Source organism: Branchiostoma floridae, chromosome 16 (assembly GCF_000003815.2).
Source record: "Branchiostoma floridae strain S238N-H82 chromosome 16, Bfl_VNyyK, whole genome shotgun sequence".
Classification (NCBI taxonomy): Eukaryota; Metazoa; Chordata; class Leptocardii; order Amphioxiformes; family Branchiostomatidae; genus Branchiostoma; species Branchiostoma floridae.
In genome coordinates, this window is record NC_049994.1 from 691687 (window position 1) to 715645 (window position 23959).

Genomic DNA, 23959 nt, shown 5'->3' on the forward strand with positions numbered 1-23959 from the left:
TGCTGGAGATTAAGTAACAGCTAGATTCAGACTGAGTTTGAGAGCACCTAAACGACAATCTGAAAGGGGCACAAGATACGACTGGGGTAAACTACTAAATGACGCTGAAGTTAATGTAGCATATACAAATGAAGCGAAAAAGGAAAATTGTCGAGCTTAACGAACTTGATGAGACCAAAAATGCGAAGAAGCAGCAGATTTACATGTCCCAATTAAGCCAAAAGTAAGGAAGCGTGTGCCCTGGGCTTATGATAAGAACATTTTGGATAAACGGGAAGCTGTAAGGAAGACAACTGTAGAACAAAAGAGCGAAGTCGAGATAAACCGATTTATACCGGCTATATAGATATAGATACAGATATTCGATATTTCATTTTCGCTGCCACTTCGTATGCCCATATCCACAGCATGCCATTGGGCATGTTAAGGCATACGTATATCCGCACAAGTCAAAGATGTTTATTTTCTATCAGGTAAACGCTGGGTGGGTTTCCCACTGTACTCACCCCCATGTAGTAATCGTCCAGTCCACTGTCATCGAGTAGGTCCAGCGGGTACCCCAGACTATCTTTGATACTGAGAATCTGTCAACAAATTTCACATGATGATTCTCTAAGTATTGCTTCATCAGGTATGGAATTGTAAGTTTCCTTTTACAACAGGAGTAGTTAGCCCCGATGGAGGAATTTACTTTGATATGTTGGCCAAAAGTTCCTTGATAAAACAAATCATCGTCGCACAATATTCAGTCTTCTGTGACACTAATGTCAAACAGGAATGGACTCTAAAACATTTCGACTGTTTAATCGATAACTACAAGAAATGAGTAAAACGTGACAAGAGAAAGCCATTGATGCCGAAAAAGTACATGTTCTTTCAGCGACCATGCTTGATCCCAGCAGAGAGCTGACGTGAGCCGCAAGCAGAGAAGAAGACAAGTTTACTCAAACTCGTAACATCAGATAACAACTACTACCCGAACAGCACACTATGTGGTTTCCAATGTAAAAGAGCTAATGTATGGCAGACAAGCTTCTCTATACATGTACCTTTGCCTTTGCCGCGTCCCTGGTGTCCTGGTCCATCCATGTCGCCTGGCTCAACTCGTCAATGGCCTTCAGCTTGATTCTTATGGCGAGTTCTTCAACCTGCGATAGAAATGAGACACGTTAGTAAGCCTCATCAGTAAGTCCATTGCCAAGACATATCCGAATTCTCCTCATGCCATTCGTTAAAAAAAGACAACACCTTTATATTGTTTCCTGTAGTCTTCCACAGTATGCGTATTACCCCTGTCACATTTGGCGAAAATCGATCGATCGACGATTCTGTGACAATCGTCCGAGCCTCTCTTATAATAATAACTTTATTGCACAACAATTGTACAAGGTACAAAGTATGGCTTATATGTGGAAGGGACGGTTTTCAGGTGAAAATACGCACAACCCTCTGTCGATCTTAAATAAGGCCCATCTTCCATCGATACGCCCGAAGATCGTGGATAATGTAACAGGGGTAGTATATACACCTGTCACATTACGCGAAAATCGATCGGAAGACGATTCTGCGAGCTCCAAATGACATTTTTGAGAGTAAGACGTCGGTGTTCTCACGATCATCTCGCGATTTTTCGGGATCGCCGGCGATTTTCAGGGGTCGTCCGATGGTCGCGGTGCAGCGAAACATGTTCTTAATATAAGCGACAACTCACGTCTCTGAGTTCGCAGAGCTCGTTATACCCCCGTCACATGATATATGATCTTCGGACGCACTTCGCGATCGCAGGAAGGTCGGCTGATTTTAAGATCTTAAGACGGTCTTGAGTATTTTTCGCCCGAAAATTGTCCCTGTCACATATAATTATAAGCGAGGCTCATGCGATTGTCTGTGAATAAATCTATGACATTGACCCTCCCATGACTAAATGCTGTTTCTTTTGTTGTCGTAATCTTTTTAACTAATTCAAGGAATGCGCGGGCATACTAGAAATGACGAAAGAAATTGTGTTACAAATGCAGTCTGCATACTGCCACAGGGGCCACAATGTCAGACTTACCCTCACATTCACAGACATTCAATATTTGTAAACAAACGGAAGTCGGGCGAACGTCGCCAGAACGTCGCCCGACTGACGGGCGTTCGCCATCCGATTTGCGCTCGATGATTGATAACTAGGTCTGTGCTGGATTGAGGCACGACTATCAATCGAATGTCGACCGATACCCTTGCGAGGTACGCACGATTTGCACGCACGATCTGCGACTTGGTAACGAGCTCTGCGATCTCAAAGATCTCCTGCGCCGCGACCATCGTACGACCCCTGGAAATCGCCGGCGATCCCTGAAAATCGCAAGATGATCGTGAGAACACGGACGTCTTACTCACGAAAATGTCATTTAGAGCTCGTAGACTAGTCTTCCGATCGATTTCCGCCTCATGTGACGGGGGTATTACCAAGTCGCCTGCAGATCGTGCTGAACGTGCAAATCGGATGGCGAACACCCGTCAGTCGGGTGACGTTCGCCCAACTTACGTTTGTTTGCAAATATTGAATTCTTTAAATGTGGGGGTAATTCTGACATTGTGGGCCCTGTAGTAGTTTGTAGGCTGGGTTTGTGACACACCTTCTTTTCTTTCGTCATTTCTAGTATGCCCGCGCATTCAATTAATTGGTTAAAAAGATTCCGAAAACAAAAGAATAAACATTTATTGATCTCTTGCCTTTTTGTGAGGAACGTTTTGTGTTACCTTGTCCGCGGGCAATTATCATAGATTCCCTTGCGATCGCACGAGCCTCGCTTATATGTGACAGGGACAGTTTTTGGGCGAAAAAATACGCAAGACCCTCTGAAGATCTTAAAATTAGCCGACCTTCCAGCAATCACAAAGTACGTCCGAAGATCGTAATAATGTGGCATATATATAATACCCCTTTCACATTGTCGACGATCTTCGGGCGTACTTCGCGATCGCAGGAAGGTCGGCCAATATCAATATCAACAAAGGTTCGCGCGTATTTTTCGCCTGACAACCATCCCTGTCACATTGAGCGAGCCTCGGGAGATCGCCTAAGAATACATTCATGATAATGAGCCTCCTGTGACATGGCGCCACCTCTTGCACGCAGATGGGGGTAAAACAAAAGTTTTCCTCAAAAATGTTCAATCAATTTTGGTGTCTTAGTTGTGAGAACCTTTTCATTTCATGGACCTCACTGGAAGAATAGAAATGATCACAGGAAAGGAATGCCACTAGAGAAACGATGTCAGAATTACTCGCGAGATCAAAGAACGTCTTCATCTGCAAACAAACTGGTGTCGGGCGAAACTCGTCCGATCAACGGGCGTACGTCATCCGATTTGCTGCATATGATCAATAAGTCGGTCCCAACACCTAAAAGCTCTGCGACCTCAAAGAACACCGGCGACTAGTCGCTGATGTTAACAAGTGTCGGTCCACAGAGAGCATCGAGTGTCTCCTAAAAGTCGTCGATAAATCTCGAAAAATCGCGCGCTGATTGAGAAAACACCGGACGTATTACTGCCGAAAATATCATTTAAAACTAGCAGACTCGTCGTCGAATCGATGTTCGCGCACTGTGACAGGGGTATAATGACCCTTCATAATAACTGGCACGGGTTATAATGTCTAGTAAACGTTAATTTGCTACTGAACAATAAAGTACATTTATTCGACAGCCATGTTTTACTGCATGTCGAAAGGCCTATTTTGACATTTATAGGAAATGACACGTTGACCTTAGCTTTGTTGTCGTCAGCAAAGTGGTCTCTAATGAAAAGCGAGCCGAGGGCCCAGCCCATGTTGGCGTCAGTAAAGCGGAAACAATAAAGCCACGTTCCCAGGAACTCCTGCCTGCCAGTAACGGCCACATAGAACTCCCTGTAGGCGTGGATGTAGTCCCAGGACAGGTGTTGATGGTACACCAACATCAGCCGCCATAACATGTAGTTATAGAAAATCCTGATAGAACAAAAGTCATACAATCTTTCAAGCAAACAAGCAGGTGTGGGGTAAATTCCAGGGTTAAGGCATTATCCTCTCCAAATGTCATCATAAGACCACAGGAAGTAAAGTTCATGAATGACATCAGCACGCTCATTAATTTTCGCCTGATTCCAGAAAAAAATTTCTTCTTCAGAGGTGGTCAACATGACGAGAAAGTACAAAAATGGGAAAATTTATAGTGTTGTAGCCTAATGATTGTCCTTGTAGAAGTGGCACTAGCTAGGTAGCCATGACTGTTGTTGTAGAAGTGAAAGTAGTCGGATAGTTGCAAAAGTGGCAACAGTATGGAAGTCATGAGAGTAGTTACCAGTCTCCCACAATAGTGTCACTTTTACTACAGTATAGTTGACTTCTTGAATATAGGAATGAATGATTTGTTGTCTCTGCTACCATGTTTTGTCACTTCAATTCTTGATAACACCTCAAACTATGCTGTCCCCTAGAATTACTAAATGTATGCAGTTGAAAAAACAATAGGCCCAAATTTTTTGTCATTTTCAAGTCCGACACATAATGACAAAGCAAACGTCATCGATCTATTTCATCGAATCGTCATGTTTATGACTTATCCGATGTTTACAACAAGAAACAGATATCAGACATACCCCAAATCAAAATGTTTTATTGTATAGATAAAAAAATATCGGCAAATCGGTCGTAAGAATCAATTTAGAAAACTTGAAATATTGAGGTTTGATACTCGCCAAACTGAGTTGTTTTTGGTTTGTGACTGTGGATGTATTACAGCATACATCGAGAAGTTGTAAAATGATGTTCATGACCTTTATCAGGTTAGTGGGTGTGGGGGTGACAAAGTTTAATAACGGGTCTTCGGATGCCTTCCTAATGTACTACAGCATACTTAGTATGTGTGTTCAGAACCAGGTGGTCCGGGTCTGAATCCTGTCATGTCACCGATTTCCTGCCTTGGACCTTTGCACGACTACATCAACAAACTTGTCACTTGCACCTGCTCACCTCTCTGGTTAGCCAGCAGCGACAACGTGCAACTCCGGATGAGGCCGTCTGTAACGTTAGCATTTCAGGAGAAAAATGGCCAATATATCTTTGGAAGCTAATGCCAATCCACAGGTTTCACAAAATGGTAGTACAGGTGCTGAATTAGAATGCAAGTAACGAACCTTAAATCATTGTTAGTCTGTAGACTGAGGATGTAGTTCGACACCTGGACGATGTAATCCTGATAGTACAACAGCACCTCGGTGTCATCTGTGATGGGCGTTGCCGGGTCTGTGACTACGTAGCTGAACAGGTCGCGCCAGTTGATCTGAATGTGTGAAATAATCCCGTTTCACTCTGAGTGAACTCTATCTTTGCAATTTGATTTTATAAATGTTTATTGACAAAACATATACTTACTACAGCAAAATCTATGCCAGAAGATTTAACGTTATCTAATCAAACAAATAAAATTCGGGTTGTTACATCTGTAATACATCTGTAAAGCATCCCTCCACTCTCCACTCTATGTATCTTAGTATAGCCCAAACATGAATATCGAATAGGATGTGCTCTCTACGAAATGACGCCTGAAGTAATACGGCCCCTTCTTCCACTGGACTGGAGTTGAGCACAGTGCCATTGTACACAGTACTAACCCTACACAGGGATTGATTGGTCGATGAACATTAGACATCCAGGTAATAAGATATGCCAAAAAGCAGTTACTCAAGCAACTGGATATGATTTTGGAAACCGTCAGACGTTTCACCAGATACGTAGGGCGACACTGGCACTCATAAAACCTGTTGCTGCAGCAACATGGCCGTAACTTCGAATTCATCTTTCGTAAATGCCAGTAGAAGCTTAAATACCGGGACTTTCGGTCAACAAGGCTGATGGGCCTGACTATGTGTAAATCCCAATTTAGGCAAAGTGATTAGGTAAAGTTGAGCTTTCTTTCTTTCAATGTCATTTACCAAAGCATGTGAACTTTCATGCAAGAGGAAAATGTATTTACTGACAGATTGATATAACGTCATAACCAAATAAGATGACTTCTCACAAGGGGTTATTAGCTTCTATCTTTCTTTAACATGAAATGGACCCATACTGAACATAAAAGAGTACGTGATGCACTGTTTCACACGAGAAGTAATCGGAATCCAAGTTGGATTGGAGATTAAAGGCATTTGGTACATTTAAAAATTTCAATGCGATATCATTTGAAACATGGGACGGAACTTAACAAGGTATCTGACAAATGAAGGTGAGGTAATAGCCATGGTCAGCTTACTGCTCCGGCCCTGATCTGAAGGTCCCGGATGCTGATCCTGTTGTCCAGTGGGTTATTTGATGAAGGGCCCTGGGAGTTGACGTATCTCTGCAGAATAACGTTCGGTAATTGTGTTAACATGCAGATATATCTGGTATCATTCTACGTTTTGTGGATGAAATATAACGTCCGGCTACCGGACGCTTCTTGTAACTACCAACAATTCATTGAGCAATTCCCCCGTTTTCATTCATAATTTAAAGTCTTTTTAAATATCGTTTAAATTACTTTCACGTGTGACCATAAGCTAGCCGAGGTTGACCATTCAGGGTCTAGAAAGCCCACCAACAATTACAGTCCAGCATATGAGTGGTGATTCATAAGTTTTGAACCTCAGCAACAAATAATGTGCGCAGCTTAAATTCCGGGGCATAGTTATAAAGTATAAAACTTTTCTGAATGTCTAACAAAGTTCAAAGTAATATGAGCATTGCTTTAAAGACAGCAAACAGTAACGTTAGATGTGAGGGAAGATAACAATACAGACGATTGAGCGAAATGCCAAGGCAATGTTCATAATACATTTGACAGTGTCTTTGACGAACTCGACCCGCATTGCTTGCTTTTTCACACTACTCGCCTGCTGACGTCATGCGATATATTTATGCCCCGACATTTGGCTGTACACCCTGTTTGTTGGTGAGACATTTTATGATCATCCTTCGTATACATGTAGTGTTCACCTTTAATCATCTTAAGAGTAAGTGAGCCCCAGTCGTGACCAGAATGGCGCCCAGCCATTCACCGGTCCCCTTTTGTAAATGTGATATCACAAAAGTAGGCAAACAATTGATATGAAACATAATTATGAGACACATTTCTAATTATAAAAATACAAGGTGTGTGGATACAAGTAACACCATTGCACGTGTTGTATTCTCTGTGAACCTACGTTTGCCAGCTCCGTCTCGAACTGTGTAACATCATTGACAAACGTGAGGATCTTCGCGTCGTTCGGCTCCTGTCCGGCGTCTCGCACCAGGAGCCGGGAGATGGCATCCAGCAGGGTCCGGTATGAGGTCATGGCCTGGAAGGAAGGCGAGCCAATAAACTTTTAACGTATTTCTTGGTTTCAGCACCATACAAGTTTGACCCGTGTCGTGGATAATTCAACAATGTTTTCGGTGACTTCGGTATTGTAAATTGATCAATTTCAGCATGAATGAATGAACTAAGGGTTGGTGACCCGCCCTGATGTGTATATGATGCCATAGCACCTGGTTATTTGCTATAACTACAAAACAATTCCACCGAGTGAGCGTAGCGATCGGATTGGCATAATACAAATAAAACACGGCCGTCGCGGTCGGGCCGTAGCCGGGCCGATGCGGAATACTTCGTCTTGTATTCTATATAAATTGTGCTCATGATCATTCCTCCCCACCGTTTTTCTCTAGATTTATCACAACGAGACAACGATGAATGTTTCAAAAGGTCACGAACGATTTTCAATCTTAAGTTGCCTTAACTTGAAGGTTCAATTAATCTATGTTCGTAAAAGTCATTCTGAATCAGAGTTAAACTGTAAATTCCAACACAAAGAATGGGCTAATCCAAATTTTGATTTAACTTGGTTTTAATTTCTAGTTAATCTGGACTGACTAGCTCCAGTCGGTGAGCAGTTGCATAAATGTCTATGAGCAACTTTTCAGCGAATCACGTCTACGTATAACGAGATGTCACAGAGGTCGTGGATCGCAAAGACTGGTGTTGGTCAGTCCAAAATTCTTGTAGTGGAATTTACAGTTTTTACTCTGATTCAGATTTTTCATCCGATAGTTACAAAACTTTACGCATCACGTTAGAATAGTGTCTACGTGTAACGTTACGTTTCTAACAGCACGTTGTTGAAATGCCTTAGCCATACATTTCACCCAGACGCTATGCTGGCTAATAGCAAGAGAACATTCTTACCCGCGCGTACACTGGCTGGTTCGTCCTGATGTACACATTCGGATTGAAGATCAGGCCTGATCGATCAATCTGTAGTTGTAAGATATACAAAAATGTTACATCCTTAGTTACCTTATTTAAATTGCACGTAGAATAGGTTACCGAGGTTCATAAGATAAACTTACCGTAGCCAGGGATCAGAATGTTTGCACTACTTGTTACCTCCATGAAAAATTGAGGTATAGTTTTTGGTGTGTCTGTGTGTCTGTTTGTTTGTCTGTCTGTGTGTCTGCCTGTCTGTGTGTCCGGATATTTGTGGTTAGCATAACTTTAGAGCCTCTGGATGAATTGTAATGATATTTGGTATGTGGGTAGGTGTTTGGAAGACAAAGGTCAAGGTCGATTTTGGGGCCCCTTTTATGTGACCTTGGTACTGCAGCATATTCCATTTTTTGTATCTTTTGACCTGGGTGTACTATGGTCTCGTTTTTTTGGTGGCAGATAACTTGTGACGTAAGGAATATGTGGTGTATGTTTGGTCCCCAAGCATGTTGCTCTGGAACTGCAGGGGCGTTTTCCTCAAAATCTTCTAAGGAGGATAACTGGACAAGGGAATGACAAATTTAGATGGTATTTGGTATGTAGATAGCTTATACAGAGATGTACATAATTAAGTGCAAATTATGCAAACTGGCACCTAATTTGCATAATTAATGAGGAAAATCTATATTTGTAGTGTTTGCCATTGTAGGACTCAAATGCCTCTCATATATGTAGTTTTTGGCTGGAGGAACATTAACATGTATCAATTATGCAAATACGTCCCTAATTTGCATAATTAATGTTAAAGTGCTATAATTATTCTAAATGGTAAATGATTGCACAATCAACATTGTGGTCAGTGTAAGTTGTCTAAATGTATACATAACCTAGCATAGATTATGTAAATGTTGAAATCATTTACATAATCAGACTGTTTCATAGAGATATGATTATGAGGTCTCCGAACTGAACTCTTGTTCATCCAGGTTTACATGTTGGCTGGCTGGCTGGCGATTATAAAAGATCCCTGGGGGTAAACCCCATACATACATACAACATAACAGTAATGGATAAAGATATCAAGTAAAGGTTGATATCGTTTATATCCTTAGCAGTTTTCTTTATTTCCCTTTGTTTATATGTACCGGGGACCGTTGTGATGTAACGTTTGCGCAGCTGCTAATTATGTCATTTAATGAGGCTGAATTTAGATGACGAAGGATATACATAAATCCTCCTTGTTTAGAATGGCAATAGTCCTGGATTTTTTGCTGCTGCCTTCCCGTCTGTAAAGCTGAATAGGTACTGCGTTGTCCTTAGTATAAAACAAAAGTACGGAACAAACTCGTGAAAATATTTCTGTTTATCTGTGAATTTTCAAACAACTGTACGTTAAATGTGTCATGAGGTGTGCAGATTCTTCTGCTTCTTGGCATCTCATGGAACAAATATTTGCCGTTCTTCTTTTGCCGTTTATGAGCCCATCGGTAGTCTGACAGGGGGCGTAATGTGTACTTGATCAACACCTGTTCTGTGGACGTTGCCTGCCCCTGCCGCCCCCCGAATCTCGGCACGTCGCAACGTAATACACGGACACAAAGACGTTCACCCCCCCCCCCCCCCCACACACAAACAACCATCCACCGACCCACCTACACACACACGCAAACAAACACACACACAGACAAACACACACGCACACATCCAGTCTTGGTACCGACCGTCCTCAAGGATCACTCGTAATCAAGGGTCAATAGTGTCAAGAAGGTGCGTACATTGCTCCGCAAATACAACAGCAAACACTTCATGTGGCACTTTGACTGCTACTGATCCAGCTCTTGTCGAGCTCCAGACAGTTATGCAAATTCTTCTTTTGTGTGTGTGTGGGGGGGGGGGGGGGGGGAACTATACAACCATTCCACAGTCAGTGTAAAACTACTATAGGTTTGACTGAAAGTTTCCCCATCAAAGTATCAGTCAAGCAAGACTGCAAAACTGTTCAACATATACACCAGCGAACTAGCAAGCGAAGCGAACTTGCAAGCGAACCGAAGTGGAGGACACAACCGAAGGATCTGGTATAGTACTCTCCAAGCAGAGGTTGAGTCGCTTACGATTCACCCCATCTGGATCTAATATGTAACGTGAAGCTTAACGTTTTTGTGTTATTTTGTTTTTATTCATTGATAATTACACTGGCGCTCCTAGTAAGAGTGGTATAGTACAGACGACCTCGCCAACAAGCCAACATGGCCTACTAAAAGCCTTTTGAGACCCTAGGCCTTTACTGCGAAAATGGCAGTTATCAATAAATAAAAACAAAATAACACAAAAACGTTAAGCTTCACGTTACATATTAGATCCAGATGGGGTGAATCGTCCTTTTTTGGGTCCTTACCCCAAATGCTGGAGTAACTTTGAGTGAGAGGGTGGCCCCCATTGTTCTCTCCTGGGCTGATTATGCGCATTTTGGGTGAAATTCAGAGTGTTCAATAATCTTTGCAACAGAACACAAAGGAAAAGTCACCCTTTCTAACCCCTGCAATTATAACACCTTACCCATGGAGTGTGAAGACAGTACAACTATACCGATGACTTTCATTCAAGTATCTTAGCTTTTGCTATAAATCTGGGAAAATCATAGTCTATTTTCCATCCTTTACTCCCCACTAAAGCCAGCCATTTCTAACCTGAATGGTGTCCAATACGCATCAGTGTCTCATTTTCACCCCTTTTTACTCGTTGGGTCCAGGTAAAACGGGGTGAGGACACCCCCCCCCCCCCAAAGGACGATTCACCCCATCCGGGATCTAACTGTGATATGAAAGAGATCTATCACCGCCGAGCCATCAATAAAGGATTAGCGATCACTCACTTCAAATTAAAGCTGGCACATATAAACAGACTCCTCCAAAGGACAGAATTTGTGCATTTTGAAACAATAATTATGTACATGTAGAATACGAAGTACTCACTGTACACAGATATGCACAATTTTCTCGTAAGTGCCATTCAACTATAAATAGTCATTTTCAACCAAGGATGAAATGTCCACTTATACCATATCATGTTAATGTTTTGAGAAGAGAGAAGAAACTCTTGGTTTTAGATGGAATATAATGTAACCTCTCTGCGCCTCTACTTTAGTTACACATCCACAGGCCACCACAAATCATATCAGGCAGGGATATGCAATAAAGAGCATCGCTATTGTCATGATATATTTCACATCAGTCGAGTCCTCCGCAATTTTTTGCCAAAATGTGATCTCCGCCCGGTATTAGAATACCGGATCGTTTCAAGGAAGCATACAACTATCATAAGGGATTTGTAAAATGGAGCTAAGATTCTCGAGTTCTGCGATGTCGCCTACCCTGATCATGTTCCTGGATCTGTCCATGGTGTCCACGGTCGTGCTGATGCTGAAGAAGGTACTGATCCAGAAGTCCAGCTGAACCTTCCTGACAGCCGTGTTCATGTTCCAGGAGGCTTCATCCCACGTGTTGATAACGTACCAACCACCGAGCTGATGGAGGACGGCAAGAAGCGGGTCGCCTTTCTGCTTCTCCTTCAACAAAAATCAACACAAAACGGCACATTCTAATAGCTCTAGATACTCTCTCTCTCTTTCCCTTACACACACACACACACACACACACGCACACGCACACGCACACGCACACGCACACGCGCACGCGCACGCACACACACACACACACACACACACACACACACACACACACACACATACACACACACACACACACACGCACACAGACGCACACATTCACACAATAAACAGTATCTTTGTTTTTGCTAACAGATGTACCTGTCCGTAGTCATCCAAGCAGGACATGAAAAAGTGCTTGAGTTTCCTCTCAAAGGAAGCCGGAGTGTCCCTCTGTACCGGGGCCTCCAGCAGCAGCCTCAGCTTCTCCTCGTTCTTCTCCCGGATGTCACTAAACACGCTCCTGCCCTCAACCTCCCAAGGGATGATGGGGTGGGACTTGATCCACCCCCCACAGGAGTACGTATAGAAGTCATCGCATGGCTCCACCGACTTGTTCATGTTCTAGGGGGGAAATATGCATTTAAAATTCTGTCGGCTGAAAGCATTCAATAGATAATCAAGATACATGCATGTCTTTACTTCATTACCTCCATGATATTAAAAATGGAGGTATTGATTCTGCCTCGCTTGTGTGTTTTTCGGATAACGTTATTTGCTAGCTTGTTTGATAACTTAAATTTAGAATAGGATAGGTTATTTGATAACATACGAACCCTTGGATCGATTGTGATGATGTTTTGTATGTGTGTAAATCTTGGGAACACGAAGGTCAAGGTCAAATTTTGGTCCCCTGGTGTATGAGCTTGGCACTGCAGCAGGACCTATGGATTTTGTATCTATTGTTCTGGACATGGTTTTGTCATGATTTTTTTGTTTGCAGCTAGGTTTTGAAGAAAGGAAGAGATTTTGTAGGTTTGGGTCCCTGGTGGCTTGCAGGGGTGTTTTGAAAAAAAATCTTCCAAGGAAGATAATATATAGATGAACGATGAATTTCTATGACGTTTGGTGAACATGTTTCTATGATTCATGGTAGGTGGAACATTGACAGATACCAATTATGTAAATAAGCCCTAATTTGCATAATTAAAGTGAATTTGCCATAATTTATCTAACTAACGTAATCCATCTAACTGATAAGCATGTCAACATTATGATATTTGTAAGTTAGCTTATAGAATACAGAACAATGTATAGATCATTTGCGTAATTGAAATAATTCATAGAGATATGATGTCTACGAACTCATTGTTCGAATTGAAGCGACACAATACATTGCTGAGCACCAAGCAGCAATTCTGATGTCGTGCTCCGTATCTAAAACAGCCATTCTGATATCAATCAACGTTCACCGCTGTCAGTGTGTTCCCGTAAAAACGGCACAGAGCACCCATGGCCAAAAACAGCGACTTGTTCGATCGCAGAACAGTCGCTTGTAGATTTGAATGTCGGGCGTACAAAGCTCTAAAGGCATGGTTGTTTTCTAGATGTCATTTACTCCCGTTCCCTCTCGATAGCATACTTTGCGTTGTGAAATTCATGTTAATGACGGTACTACTACGATTGACTTACTTGTAACATGTTAGAAGCAGCTTCCAGACAATTTGTGTCCGTACAGATATCAGCTAGGAGAGGTTGTGACGACATGGATGATCCAATGGTGGCAGACACTATGGTCAGAATCAGGACCAACACAAGGGCGAGCACTGCAGCAGCTGACAGGAGAACCTCGCGCCGTGTCCAGCCGTGAATGACTGGCAGGCGCCAGAACGGGGAGGACAGGCCAGCTGCCGGCTGGGACGGGTCTTTCCCATCCGCAGGTGGGACAATGATGTCCACGTCGCTCGGTTTCATCCCTCCGTCTTCAAGGCTCGCCATCACAGTCTCGACTGGCGCAGCTGGTGGCAAAGGAGTCACTTTAATGGTGAAATAAATCTTTGTCGAGCCAAAACTAATTTGCTTAAGGGGGTGGGTGAAACGTGGCAAGTCCACAAAAGTGATGAGTTCCTAAACATAGAAAGAATATCATTTTCTTAGCATTGTATGGTATGAGATTTTTTTACTGACCTTAAGTCGCAGAGTTTTCACTGACTTCATTTCGCGGACTTTCTCCGACCATCTTTCTCCGATTGATTATAAGTACAAGTCTGTTGGAAAGTTGGACTATTTTCAACTATTGGTATGTTGGAAGAGAGCAAATATCGAGCTAACCTGTGTCACGGTTGGTTGGAGTTCAAGCGGCGTTCTCGGCAAGTCGGTTGGAAAGGCAATTCAGCTGTCTGGCAATACGCCTTGATCTAACAATGGTTTTGGGTAGTACAATATTTGATTTGGATTTGGATAAATTTTGGACGATGGATGAATTGAATAATACAACGGGGCAGCATAGTATGCGAAAATATACCAAAAACCAATGATTATAGCTTATAGCATGTCGCATATTCTCACAAATTGCCCTATCTATTAAAAACACCAGAAAGCGTGTTAATTACCTTCGTCAAGAAGGTTATATTTTCGTTAGCGTGTGTATGTAGAAGACAGCCATAACTCGAGAACGTCTAAATGGATTGTATTGATATTTGGTATGTGGGTAGGTCATGATAAGACCTGAAAAAGATTAGACTTTCGGGCCCCTATCGTCCTGCTATGGTACTGCAGTGGAACTTACGGGTTTGATATCGAGTTCTGCACATGCTGCGGCTATGATTTTTGAGTGGTAGACAGCTGTTGATGCCGAGAATAAAAGTGGTATAGGTTTGGGCCCCCCAGTTAACTTCTGATTTGCAAAAGTTATGAAGATATGAAATAAATATTTGTATATATATAATATAAAAGTGGAGCAAGTTCAGCCCCCTAACATCAATTCTTGGAACTAAAGGGGTGTTTTTGTCAAGAGATTCCAAACAGGATAACTGCAGAAAGGAAGGACGGATTGACATAATTTTAGACATGTGGGCAGGTTAGGCAAAGATGTTCATAATGATATAAATGTTATGCAAATGGAGACTTAATTTGCATAATTAATATGTAAGTTTTATAATTCCATTGTTTTCAATAACTGGACTTCAATAAATGTAACACATGTAAATCATGATAGAAGAGACATAAGTAGATACCAAATTTGCTATTGAGAAACTGATTTGCATAATATATGCAACAATTGCAAAACTGCTTAATGATTCGAATTTCATACTTTTGACATGTGTATGTTAGTAATTATGAAAATCTCCATGCATAAATCATGTAAATGTGCCAGACATTTGCATGAAATTTACAAAAGGTCTAAATATTTCATGGAGGTATGAGGTCGCCGAACTCTAGTTTCAGTAGCGTTTGTCTATCTGTCTGTCAACAAGATAACTCAAGAACTGCTGGGTGGATTGGTTTCATACTTGGTGTGTTGGTGGGGTGTGACGAATGCTGAAAATGATTAGATTTTGGGCCCCCCAGCGGCTTCCCTTGATACTGCAGCGCAGCTTTCGGTTTTGCTATCTCGTGCTTTGAACAAGCTATGGTCACGAATTTTGAGTATTAGATAGCTCTTGTGCTCAGGAATAAGTGACATAAGTTTGCGCCCCCTAGCGGCTAGGTTTGGGATAGCAGGGACATTTTTGTAAAAAAAAAACTTCTGAAGAGGATAACTCAAGAAGGGAAAAACAGATTTTCATGATTTTTGGTGTGTAGGTACCTCAGACAATACTGTACAAAATAGGGTACTAATTATGCAAAATTTGAGTGCATTTACACAAACGTAACATACCATGCTGGCTATCCAATATTAGTAAAATCCTGGAGGAGTCCGGTTTTGCCTACCTATTGCTTAACAGTGATCGTAACATTTCATTCGCTCAGTCCGAAGTAAAACAAAGACTAAAAGACAACTTTGTTCAAAACTTCTACTCAGATCTTAACTCTCCTGGCACGAAGGAAATTCAAAGAAATAAGTTTTAAGCATTTGTATGAAAGAGAAAAATATCTGGATATAGCAAATTTTAGATATCGCCGAGCCATGACCAAACTAAGGATCAGCAATCACCCACTAGAAATTGAAGCTGTCAGATATAACCGAACTCCTCCTGACGATAGACTATGTATTGCGATAAGAGTCTCATGTATGTAGAAAACGAAGTACACTTTGCTCTAGAGTGTTCACTGTACAAAGATCAGCGAAATGCATTCGCTAATGCTACACATAACGTTATAGATAAAAAAATATGCGCACCTAACGAAGGAGATCTGTTCAAATACATTATGTCATCATCTAACTACGATATACTGGAAAAACTCTGTAAGCTCGTCTACGCATGTTTTAAGAAGAGAGGAGAAGCATGCAAACTGTAGTATATGTATAGCTATACGCTGAAGAGAGAAGGAGGAGGAGAAAGGAGCTCGAGGCAGCTGACCAGACCGTCTCCTCTGCCCAGTTCACCTGCCAGCAGTGCAGCAGAGTGTGCAGGTCAAGGATAGGACTGCTCAGCCACATGAGGGCCTGCAGACCATCCAGAACTTCCCACGAATCCTCAACGACGGGGAAAGAGCCATGATGATGATAGCTATTTACTCCCTATGTACCAAAGTGACTGCATTTAGCCCCAATGGGGCATGAATATGCAATTAACGTCATGGTCATTGTCATTTACATAATTAATGAGAATATTCTATCATAGCAGTTTTTCAATGTATCTCTTGTCCCGGACATGATATGGTCTTGAAATTTGGCTGGTAGATAGCTTTTAGCGTCATCACAAAATGGGGCAAGTGTCAGCCCCCTAACGTTTAATTTTGGAACTGCAGAGGCATTTTCGTCAAGACATTCCAAAGAGGGTAACTGCAGAAAGGAACGATGAATTGCCACCATTTCAGGTATGCAGGTAGCTTATGCAAAGATGTTCATAATTATATACATGTTATGTAAATGGTGACTTAATTTTCATAATCAATGACGAAATTGTATGATTATATTGTCTTCAATAACTGGACTTCAATAAATGCAACACATTTATGACCAAACTAAGGACCAGCGATCACCCACTAGAAATTGTAGCTGGCAGATATACATGAACTCCTCCTGATGATAGAAAATAAAGTATGATAGGTGGATAAGTACCCCGTTATAATTTTTAGCCAAATATCACATCAAAATGATTGATAAGCCAATTTGGCGGGGGTTCTATGGGGTTCGATGTGATACTTGGCTAAAAATTATAACGGGGTACTTTTAATATATAGCTCATGCACTATCATGGCAAATGTCGGGTCCTTTGGACTTAATGATTCGTATCATAGTTATGATAGTGTCACCAAACTTGTCTCTGATTTGGGGTGGGATACTTTACGCAACAGAAGGACAGCAAATAGATTAACAATTTTACAGAAAGCAAGACACCATAAAGTAGCCCTACCAGTCGAAACTCATCTAAAGCCTGTACCGCGCCAATCGCGACACTCAAACCCAAATTCTTACAAGGCTCTACCTTTTCACAAAGACTGCTACAGACATTCCTTCTTCCCACAAACCGTGAGAGATTGGAACTCTCTACCATACGAGGTCACGGAGATCACAGACGCTCCAAAGTTCAAGGAGGCAGTTCTCCGACGCCTCAGGGGACATTAAGGCGCAGCACTCCCCCTGGACGCTTTGCCCCAACTGGGGGGCGTTGTCCAGTACCCAATCAAGATCAAGAAGAGATCAAGAATACTACTACCAGGGCACGGGAGGCAAAAACATTCAGTTTTGGTCAGAAAATTGCTAAAAAGAACTTCAATAAAACCATTTCCAACGCCCGCCACCTTCAAGCGTCTCATTTCTCACGACCTCGTGTTACAGTGCTGAGAAATGAGACCGCTACTTTTGTATTTTTGCCAAACTAGTCAGATCGCGAGGCCAAAAATCTTCCGCGGCTGGAAGAGATTTAAGCCATTTTCAGCCAAAGTCACTTGAACACCGATGCAGAGTCCTCTGGGGGGTCGCGTCTCCGATTCACCGGGAACCAGTAAGTAAAACACAAAGAAACTTATTTTTAACGATGTTTGTTTACTCAGTTAAAGCAAGAAGGCTTAGAAGCTTGTAAGTTATATAATCTCTTTGCCGGTTGAGGACTTGTGTGCTCTTATTATACAATTCAAAGATTAGACATATGTCAGTATACATCTGTCACATTATGTACAATTTTTGGACATACTTCGCGATCGCTGGAAGGTCGGCTAATTTTAAGATCTTTAGATGGTCATGTGTATTTTTCATCCCAAAACTGTCCCTGTCACATATAAGCGAGGCTCGTGCGATCACTTGTGAATAAATCTGTGATAATGAACCTACCATAACCTCTTGCACGCGGCCGTGGACAAGGTAACACAAAACGTTCTTCACAAAAAGGCAAAAGATCAATACATGTTGATTTTTTTGCTGTCGGGATCATTTTAGCCAATTGATGGAATGCGCTGGCATAATAGAAATGATGAAAAAAAAAGAAATGGTGTCACAAAGCCAGCCTACATACTACCACAGGGGCCACAATTACAGGGGTCAGAATTATTACCCTCAAGTTTCGGGAGTCAATATTTGCAAACAAACGGAAGTCGGGCGAACGTCGCCCGACTGACGGGCGTTCGCCATCCGATTTGCGGTTGCTGATCAATAAGCAGCTTGTACGTGTCCAGGAATCAACTGAATTTTTTATGCATTCGACATTATGCAAACCTCGTTAACGTTACTAGAAAATCATACCAGACATACCATTATACCCTGAATAACTAGCAAACAATTAAAAGAAAGCTCGACGGAGATTTCCTTCATAATGCATTACCAATGAGTGATGAGTATGTTTACCAGCAAATAACCGACAAACAATAGGTGTGAAATATTCATACCCGCCCCTCGCGTGCCAACACATCAGGGGTAATCGGCTACTTTGCATGTGAAAGAATCGACTTTGTGGTTGTGCTCCAATCTACAGTGTTTTGTGTTGGGTTGGGTTGCAGTGCTAGGCCTCTCCTCCCCTTTACCCTGGTGTTACAAGCAAATGACCTTGAATTTAGGGTGCATCACATATTTATTCAAAGGGTCCACGTATAATATTTGGGGATTTTTGTGGGTATTTTATTTTTATTTTCAAGCTTTCAGTGCCAGGGTCACCTACAGGTCATTAACCCCACCACCTGCATTGTGAGGTCTCCCACGTGTACGGGACTGATTTAATCAAGTGACCAGCCAATGAGCTATTATGATTAATCTTAAACTTGGTACATGGATGATCTGGACTAATGTCAACAACTTTTGGCATATGCCCCTTAAAAATGGTTTGTTTGGATGTTTTGGGCTATTTTCCATCCAAAAATGTGCAATCTGGAAGTGTTCATTCATGCACTGGGATATTCTTTCAAATTCAATTTTGACCTGGATTGATTATGCAAAATTTACTATTCAACAAAGAGTCAATGCTTGGTGGGGAGATTTTTATACTTCATGTAGGCAATTAACAAAATGTTTTCTTTATAGATAATTTTTTTTGGGCTGCTCAACTTAACATAAGGGTGTTGTCAATTCTTTCACGGGGAGACCTTTTTAGAAATCTTTAGTTGAAATATGCTGTATTTGCTCGCAAATGTTGCCTGTCTTGTTATTTTCTTCATCATTAAGTTATACAAGAAGTTACCTGAATTTATTATTTCCTCATGCTTTCCAAATGACGTATGTTACAAATGCTCTCCTTTATAAATATTGTTCATTATTAATTGTGCACATTGCAATAGCTTTCAAGACTCTCTCTCCCCCTCACACAAACTGTGACCTGCCCTCCATTCAGCCCGACATATCAGCTGGTAGGTTGAATACACAAACGCGTCACAAACCATGTTTTCAAAGGCCCCTAACCAACTCCCTTTTTTTTTACATGATGATCCATTTAATTCCAAATACGGCTATGAAGACCCAGTATGATCACTTTTGTACAACAGACTAGAAATTTAGAATTCAATGAAAATATTGCTATCTGTTTCGTTTGTGAAGTTACTTGTAAATTTCTCCCAGTAAATTATAAAATTTGATGCTTGCTTGGTTGCTTGTTCACTGCACTTGGCTCTGATAGAAATTTGTAGCCTCGTCGTCATCATGCCAACATAATTTCTGTCATTCCTTTTATCTAAAAAAGATTTCAATGAAGAAATACAACATATAACGTTAGATCTATCTGTAATTTGTGAGTCTCGCCACTTCAGCCGGACACACACTCATGTATGATGCAAGTTAAAATAGCTGAACCATTCTTCAGTTCAGGGGTGTCGCAAGTGTTAGCGCTTGCGCCTAAATGTAAACAAGAAATGTAAACAACGTTGCAAACTCTAGATCTTTCTTGATGAGATTATTTTCAGAAATCTGTGCAGCTCTTGTGTGACTATGGCAGGAATGACCTTATACTTGTAAAAAAAATGACCTTTTTCCAATCTGGGGCTTGCTAACCCCCATAAGATAGTGGAATCATCTCCCGATGGCTGTTTTGAGCCCACAGGACCAGTCCAATGGCTGTGATTAGGGGGTTTCAGTTATTTTCTGAGAATTAGTACAGTTTTTTTAAATGCGTCTGACAGGATAGTTTAGCATTTCAGAATACTTTTTTATGGTGTGAAATGTTAATTCATGAGATATTGAATTTTTTCTCCTCCATTTTCTCAATAGTATTACATGCATTATTTGGATACATTGCAACTGTATAGCCCCCCTTCAGTAGGTAGCTTGTAGGTGTGCCTATGTGGTGGTGTAAATTCTGTCCCGTGTGGTAGGGAATGTTAGCCCGACATCTCCCCTCTCCCGTGGACATCCGGACAGCCCCAGGTCCTCATCATGATGATGAACGGCAGCGTTAGGAGTCGGAGCGAGGTGAGATGAAGCAGTGGCCCTGCTGTAAGGTGTAGAAAGGCGTGTAGAGCAGCTCGACTTCGCCGAGCCTGTAGTCTCAGCTGTGTGAGCTAAATGAAACCCTAGTAGTATCATGGCGATAGAGGAGAAATATGTCCTGCACGGTATTGTCTTAGCAATCGCCGGCCAGACAAGGCAAAATGGTGGAACACTGATGTGTCCTTCGGCATTTTCTTCGCACAAATACAGATAGAAATGTTCATGTATCTATGTCGGTGAATGTTGTTGTTGGAGACCGAATTTAAAGGCCCTTGTGATGTTATTGTCCAAGCAAAGGGGCCCTGGGGGTTCTTGTGACCGTCATGTGTCTGACGATAAAACTCTCCCGTTTCTGGATAAACTGAACACGTCAAATTTGTAGGAATCCTTGTCTTTTGTTCCCAGTCCCCAGGACTACAGGAAGAACCGTTCAGGTACATTCTCGTCCGTCAGAGAAATGTAGAAAATGTAGTCTGCTCCACCATGTATAATTTGCGTAGATCCGTGAACTTCCGTCCTCTGTTCTGTCCCCTACTTGCAGGTCACCGAGTACATGGAAGAGGAGAGTCTGATTTGCAAAAGGCTACCCAAAGAGCTCATTCTGAGGTAAATTCACACCAAGAAAACGTTTTCTTCTGGTCTAGTCAGCATCTGTTTACTACCTGAGTGTGACGAATTTCTATTTGTCTGCCGACATAACTCCTTGTTATTGTTTACCTAATTATGCAGTGTTATGTTTGATCCCACCGCAGAATATTCTCCCATCTAGACGTCGTGTCTCTCTGTCGGTGTGCCCAAGTTTCTAAGGTGAGTTGAGCTGAAATATTTGTTGTTCAATCACGTTGGAAATAAATATGTTATGACAACAGTTGGACAGTTCATGTGGGGAGGGGGGCAGCAGCAACCACGCATTTTTTGTGGACAGTCTTAGGTGTTAGATAAGACTTTTTTTAGCATTATGGACAGGTTGATATACTTTTACTTACATTATTGATATCCTGTTAACAGTCTTTTTGCCATATTGAGAGTTTAATTGTTGTGAGCCAATCAGAAGCCTAGAAATTCAGCCAATCAGAGCACTTTTCATATGAAAACACCACAAAACCAAAGAATTTCTATTGCAACCACCCTTCACACTTACCTTATGACCTTAAGAATGTTTCCATCAATATATGCTATTGTTGATACACCTCTTGCTGAATTCTGGTGAATTGCACCATCCTCCTTTCCCAGACTGCACTTCGGCTTCAGCAGATAGACACAAACTGTCACTGAAACAGCAACCATTCTCACATCAGTCAGGGCAGTGCCAGTTTCATGGCATTTCCATGTTCACAGCAGTCTTCCAGTCAGTGTGGAATGTGTATAACCACCTTATAATTAGTGGCCATCCTGCAACACAGGTGGGCATTCACCACACAATCTACACATGTATCCTGCAACACAGGCGGGCATTCACCACACAATCTACACATGTATCCTGCAACACAGGCGGGCATTCACCACACAATCTACACATGTATCCTGCAACACAGGCGGGCATTCACCACACAATCTACACATGTATCCTGCAACACAGGCAGGCATTCACCACACAATCTACACATGTATCCTGCAACACAGGCGGGCATTCACCACACAATCTACACATGTATCCTGCAACACAGGCGGCATTCACCACACAATCAACACATGTATCCTGCAACACAGGCGGGCGTTCACCGCACTCTCTACACATGTATCCTGCAACACAGGCGGCATTCACCACACAATCTACACATGTATCCTGCAACACAGGCGGCATTCACCACACAATCTACACATGTATCCTACAACACAGGCGGCATTCACCACACAATCTACACATGTATCCTGCAACACAGGCGGGCGTTCACCGCACCCTCTACACATGTATCCTACAACACAGGCGGGCGTTCATCACACTATCTACACATGTATCCTGCAACACAGGCGGGCATTCACCACACAATCTACACATGTATCCTGCAACACAGGCGGGCGTCACCACACAATCTACACATGTATCCTGCAACACAGGCAGGCATTCACCACACAATCTACACATGTATCCTGCAACACAGGCGGGCATTCACCACACAATCTACACATGTATCCTGCAACACAGGCGGCATTCACCACACAATCAACACATGTATCCTGCAACACAGGCGGGCGTTCACCGCACTCTCTACACATGTATCCTGCAACACAGGCGGCATTCACCACACAATCTACACATGTATCCTGTAACACAGGCGGGCGTTCACCACACAATCTACACATGTATCCTACAACACAGGCGGGCGTTCATCACAATCTCTACACATGTATCCTGCAACACAGGCGGGCGTTCACCACACAATCTACACATGTATCCTACAACACAGGCGGGCGTTCATCACACTCTCTACACATGTATCCTGCAACACAGGCGGCATTCACCACACAATCTACACATGTATCCTGCAACACAGGCGGCATTCGCCACACAATCAACACATGTATCCTGCAACACAGGCGGGCGTTCACCGCACTCTCTACACATGTATCCTGCAACACAGGCGGCATTCACCACACAATCTACACATGTATCCTGCAACACAGGCGGGCGTTCACCGCACCCTCTACACATGTATCCTGCAACACAGGCGGGCGTTCACCGCACTCTCTACACATGTATCCTGCAACACAGGCGGCATTCACCACACAATCTACACATGTATCCTGCAACACAGGCGGCATTCACCACACAATCTACACATGTATCCTACAACACAGGCGGGGTTTTCCCCACAATCTACACATGTATCCTGCAACACAGGGGGGCGTTCACCCCACCCTCTACACATGTATCCTGCAACACAGGCGGGCGTTCATCACACTATCTACACATGTATCCTGCAACACAGGCGGGCGTTCCCCACACAATCTACACATGTATCCTGCAACACAGGGGGGCGTTCCCCCCACTCTCTACACATGTATCCTGCAACACAGGGGGGTTTCACCACACAATCTACACATGTATCCTGCAACACAGGGGGCTTTCACCACACAATCTACACATGTATCCTGCAACACAGGGGGCATTCACCACACAATTTACACATGTATCCTACAACACAGGGGGCATTCACCACACAATCTACACATGTATCCTACAACACAGGGGGGCGTTCATCACACTCTCTACACATGTATCCTGCAACACAGGCGGCAT

General features: G+C 42.5%; 2 protein-coding genes across 3 annotated transcripts in view; one reads left to right on the forward strand and one right to left on the reverse strand.

Moving 5' to 3' along the window:
• LOC118403895 (endothelin-converting enzyme homolog) overlaps positions 1-14035 on the reverse strand; it is a 33121-nt gene extending 19086 nt beyond the window's left edge. The window contains exons 1-11 of one of the 2 annotated variants that reach the window (XM_035802750.1): positions 13893-14035; positions 13398-13723; positions 12087-12329; positions 11631-11825; positions 8237-8305; positions 7215-7349; positions 6284-6370; positions 5169-5314; positions 3759-3981; positions 1050-1148; positions 507-584 (exon numbers count right to left, since the gene is read on the reverse strand). In XM_035802750.1, the coding sequence (XP_035658643.1) occupies positions 507-584; positions 1050-1148; positions 3759-3981; positions 5169-5314; positions 6284-6370; positions 7215-7349; positions 8237-8305; positions 11631-11825; positions 12087-12329; positions 13398-13703 (1581 nt within the window). In that variant the 5' untranslated portion in view covers positions 13704-13723; positions 13893-14035. Of the gene's footprint in view, positions 1-506; positions 585-1049; positions 1149-3758; positions 3982-5168; positions 5315-6283; positions 6371-7214; positions 7350-8236; positions 8306-11630; positions 11826-12086; positions 12330-13397; positions 13765-13892 lie in introns of those variants that run through there. The other variant, XM_035802751.1, reaches the window with a different exon arrangement.
• Positions 14036-20527: 6492 nt separating this feature from the next.
• The window catches only part of LOC118403897 (F-box/LRR-repeat protein 20-like), a 46757-nt gene continuing 43325 nt past the window's right edge, over positions 20528-23959 (forward strand). Inside the window, exons 1-3 of the mRNA XM_035802752.1 lie at positions 20528-20700; positions 21260-21324; positions 21471-21525. Coding sequence (XP_035658645.1) covers positions 20665-20700; positions 21260-21324; positions 21471-21525 — 156 coding nt within the window. The 5' untranslated portion in view covers positions 20528-20664. The remainder of the gene's footprint in view (positions 20701-21259; positions 21325-21470; positions 21526-23959) is intronic.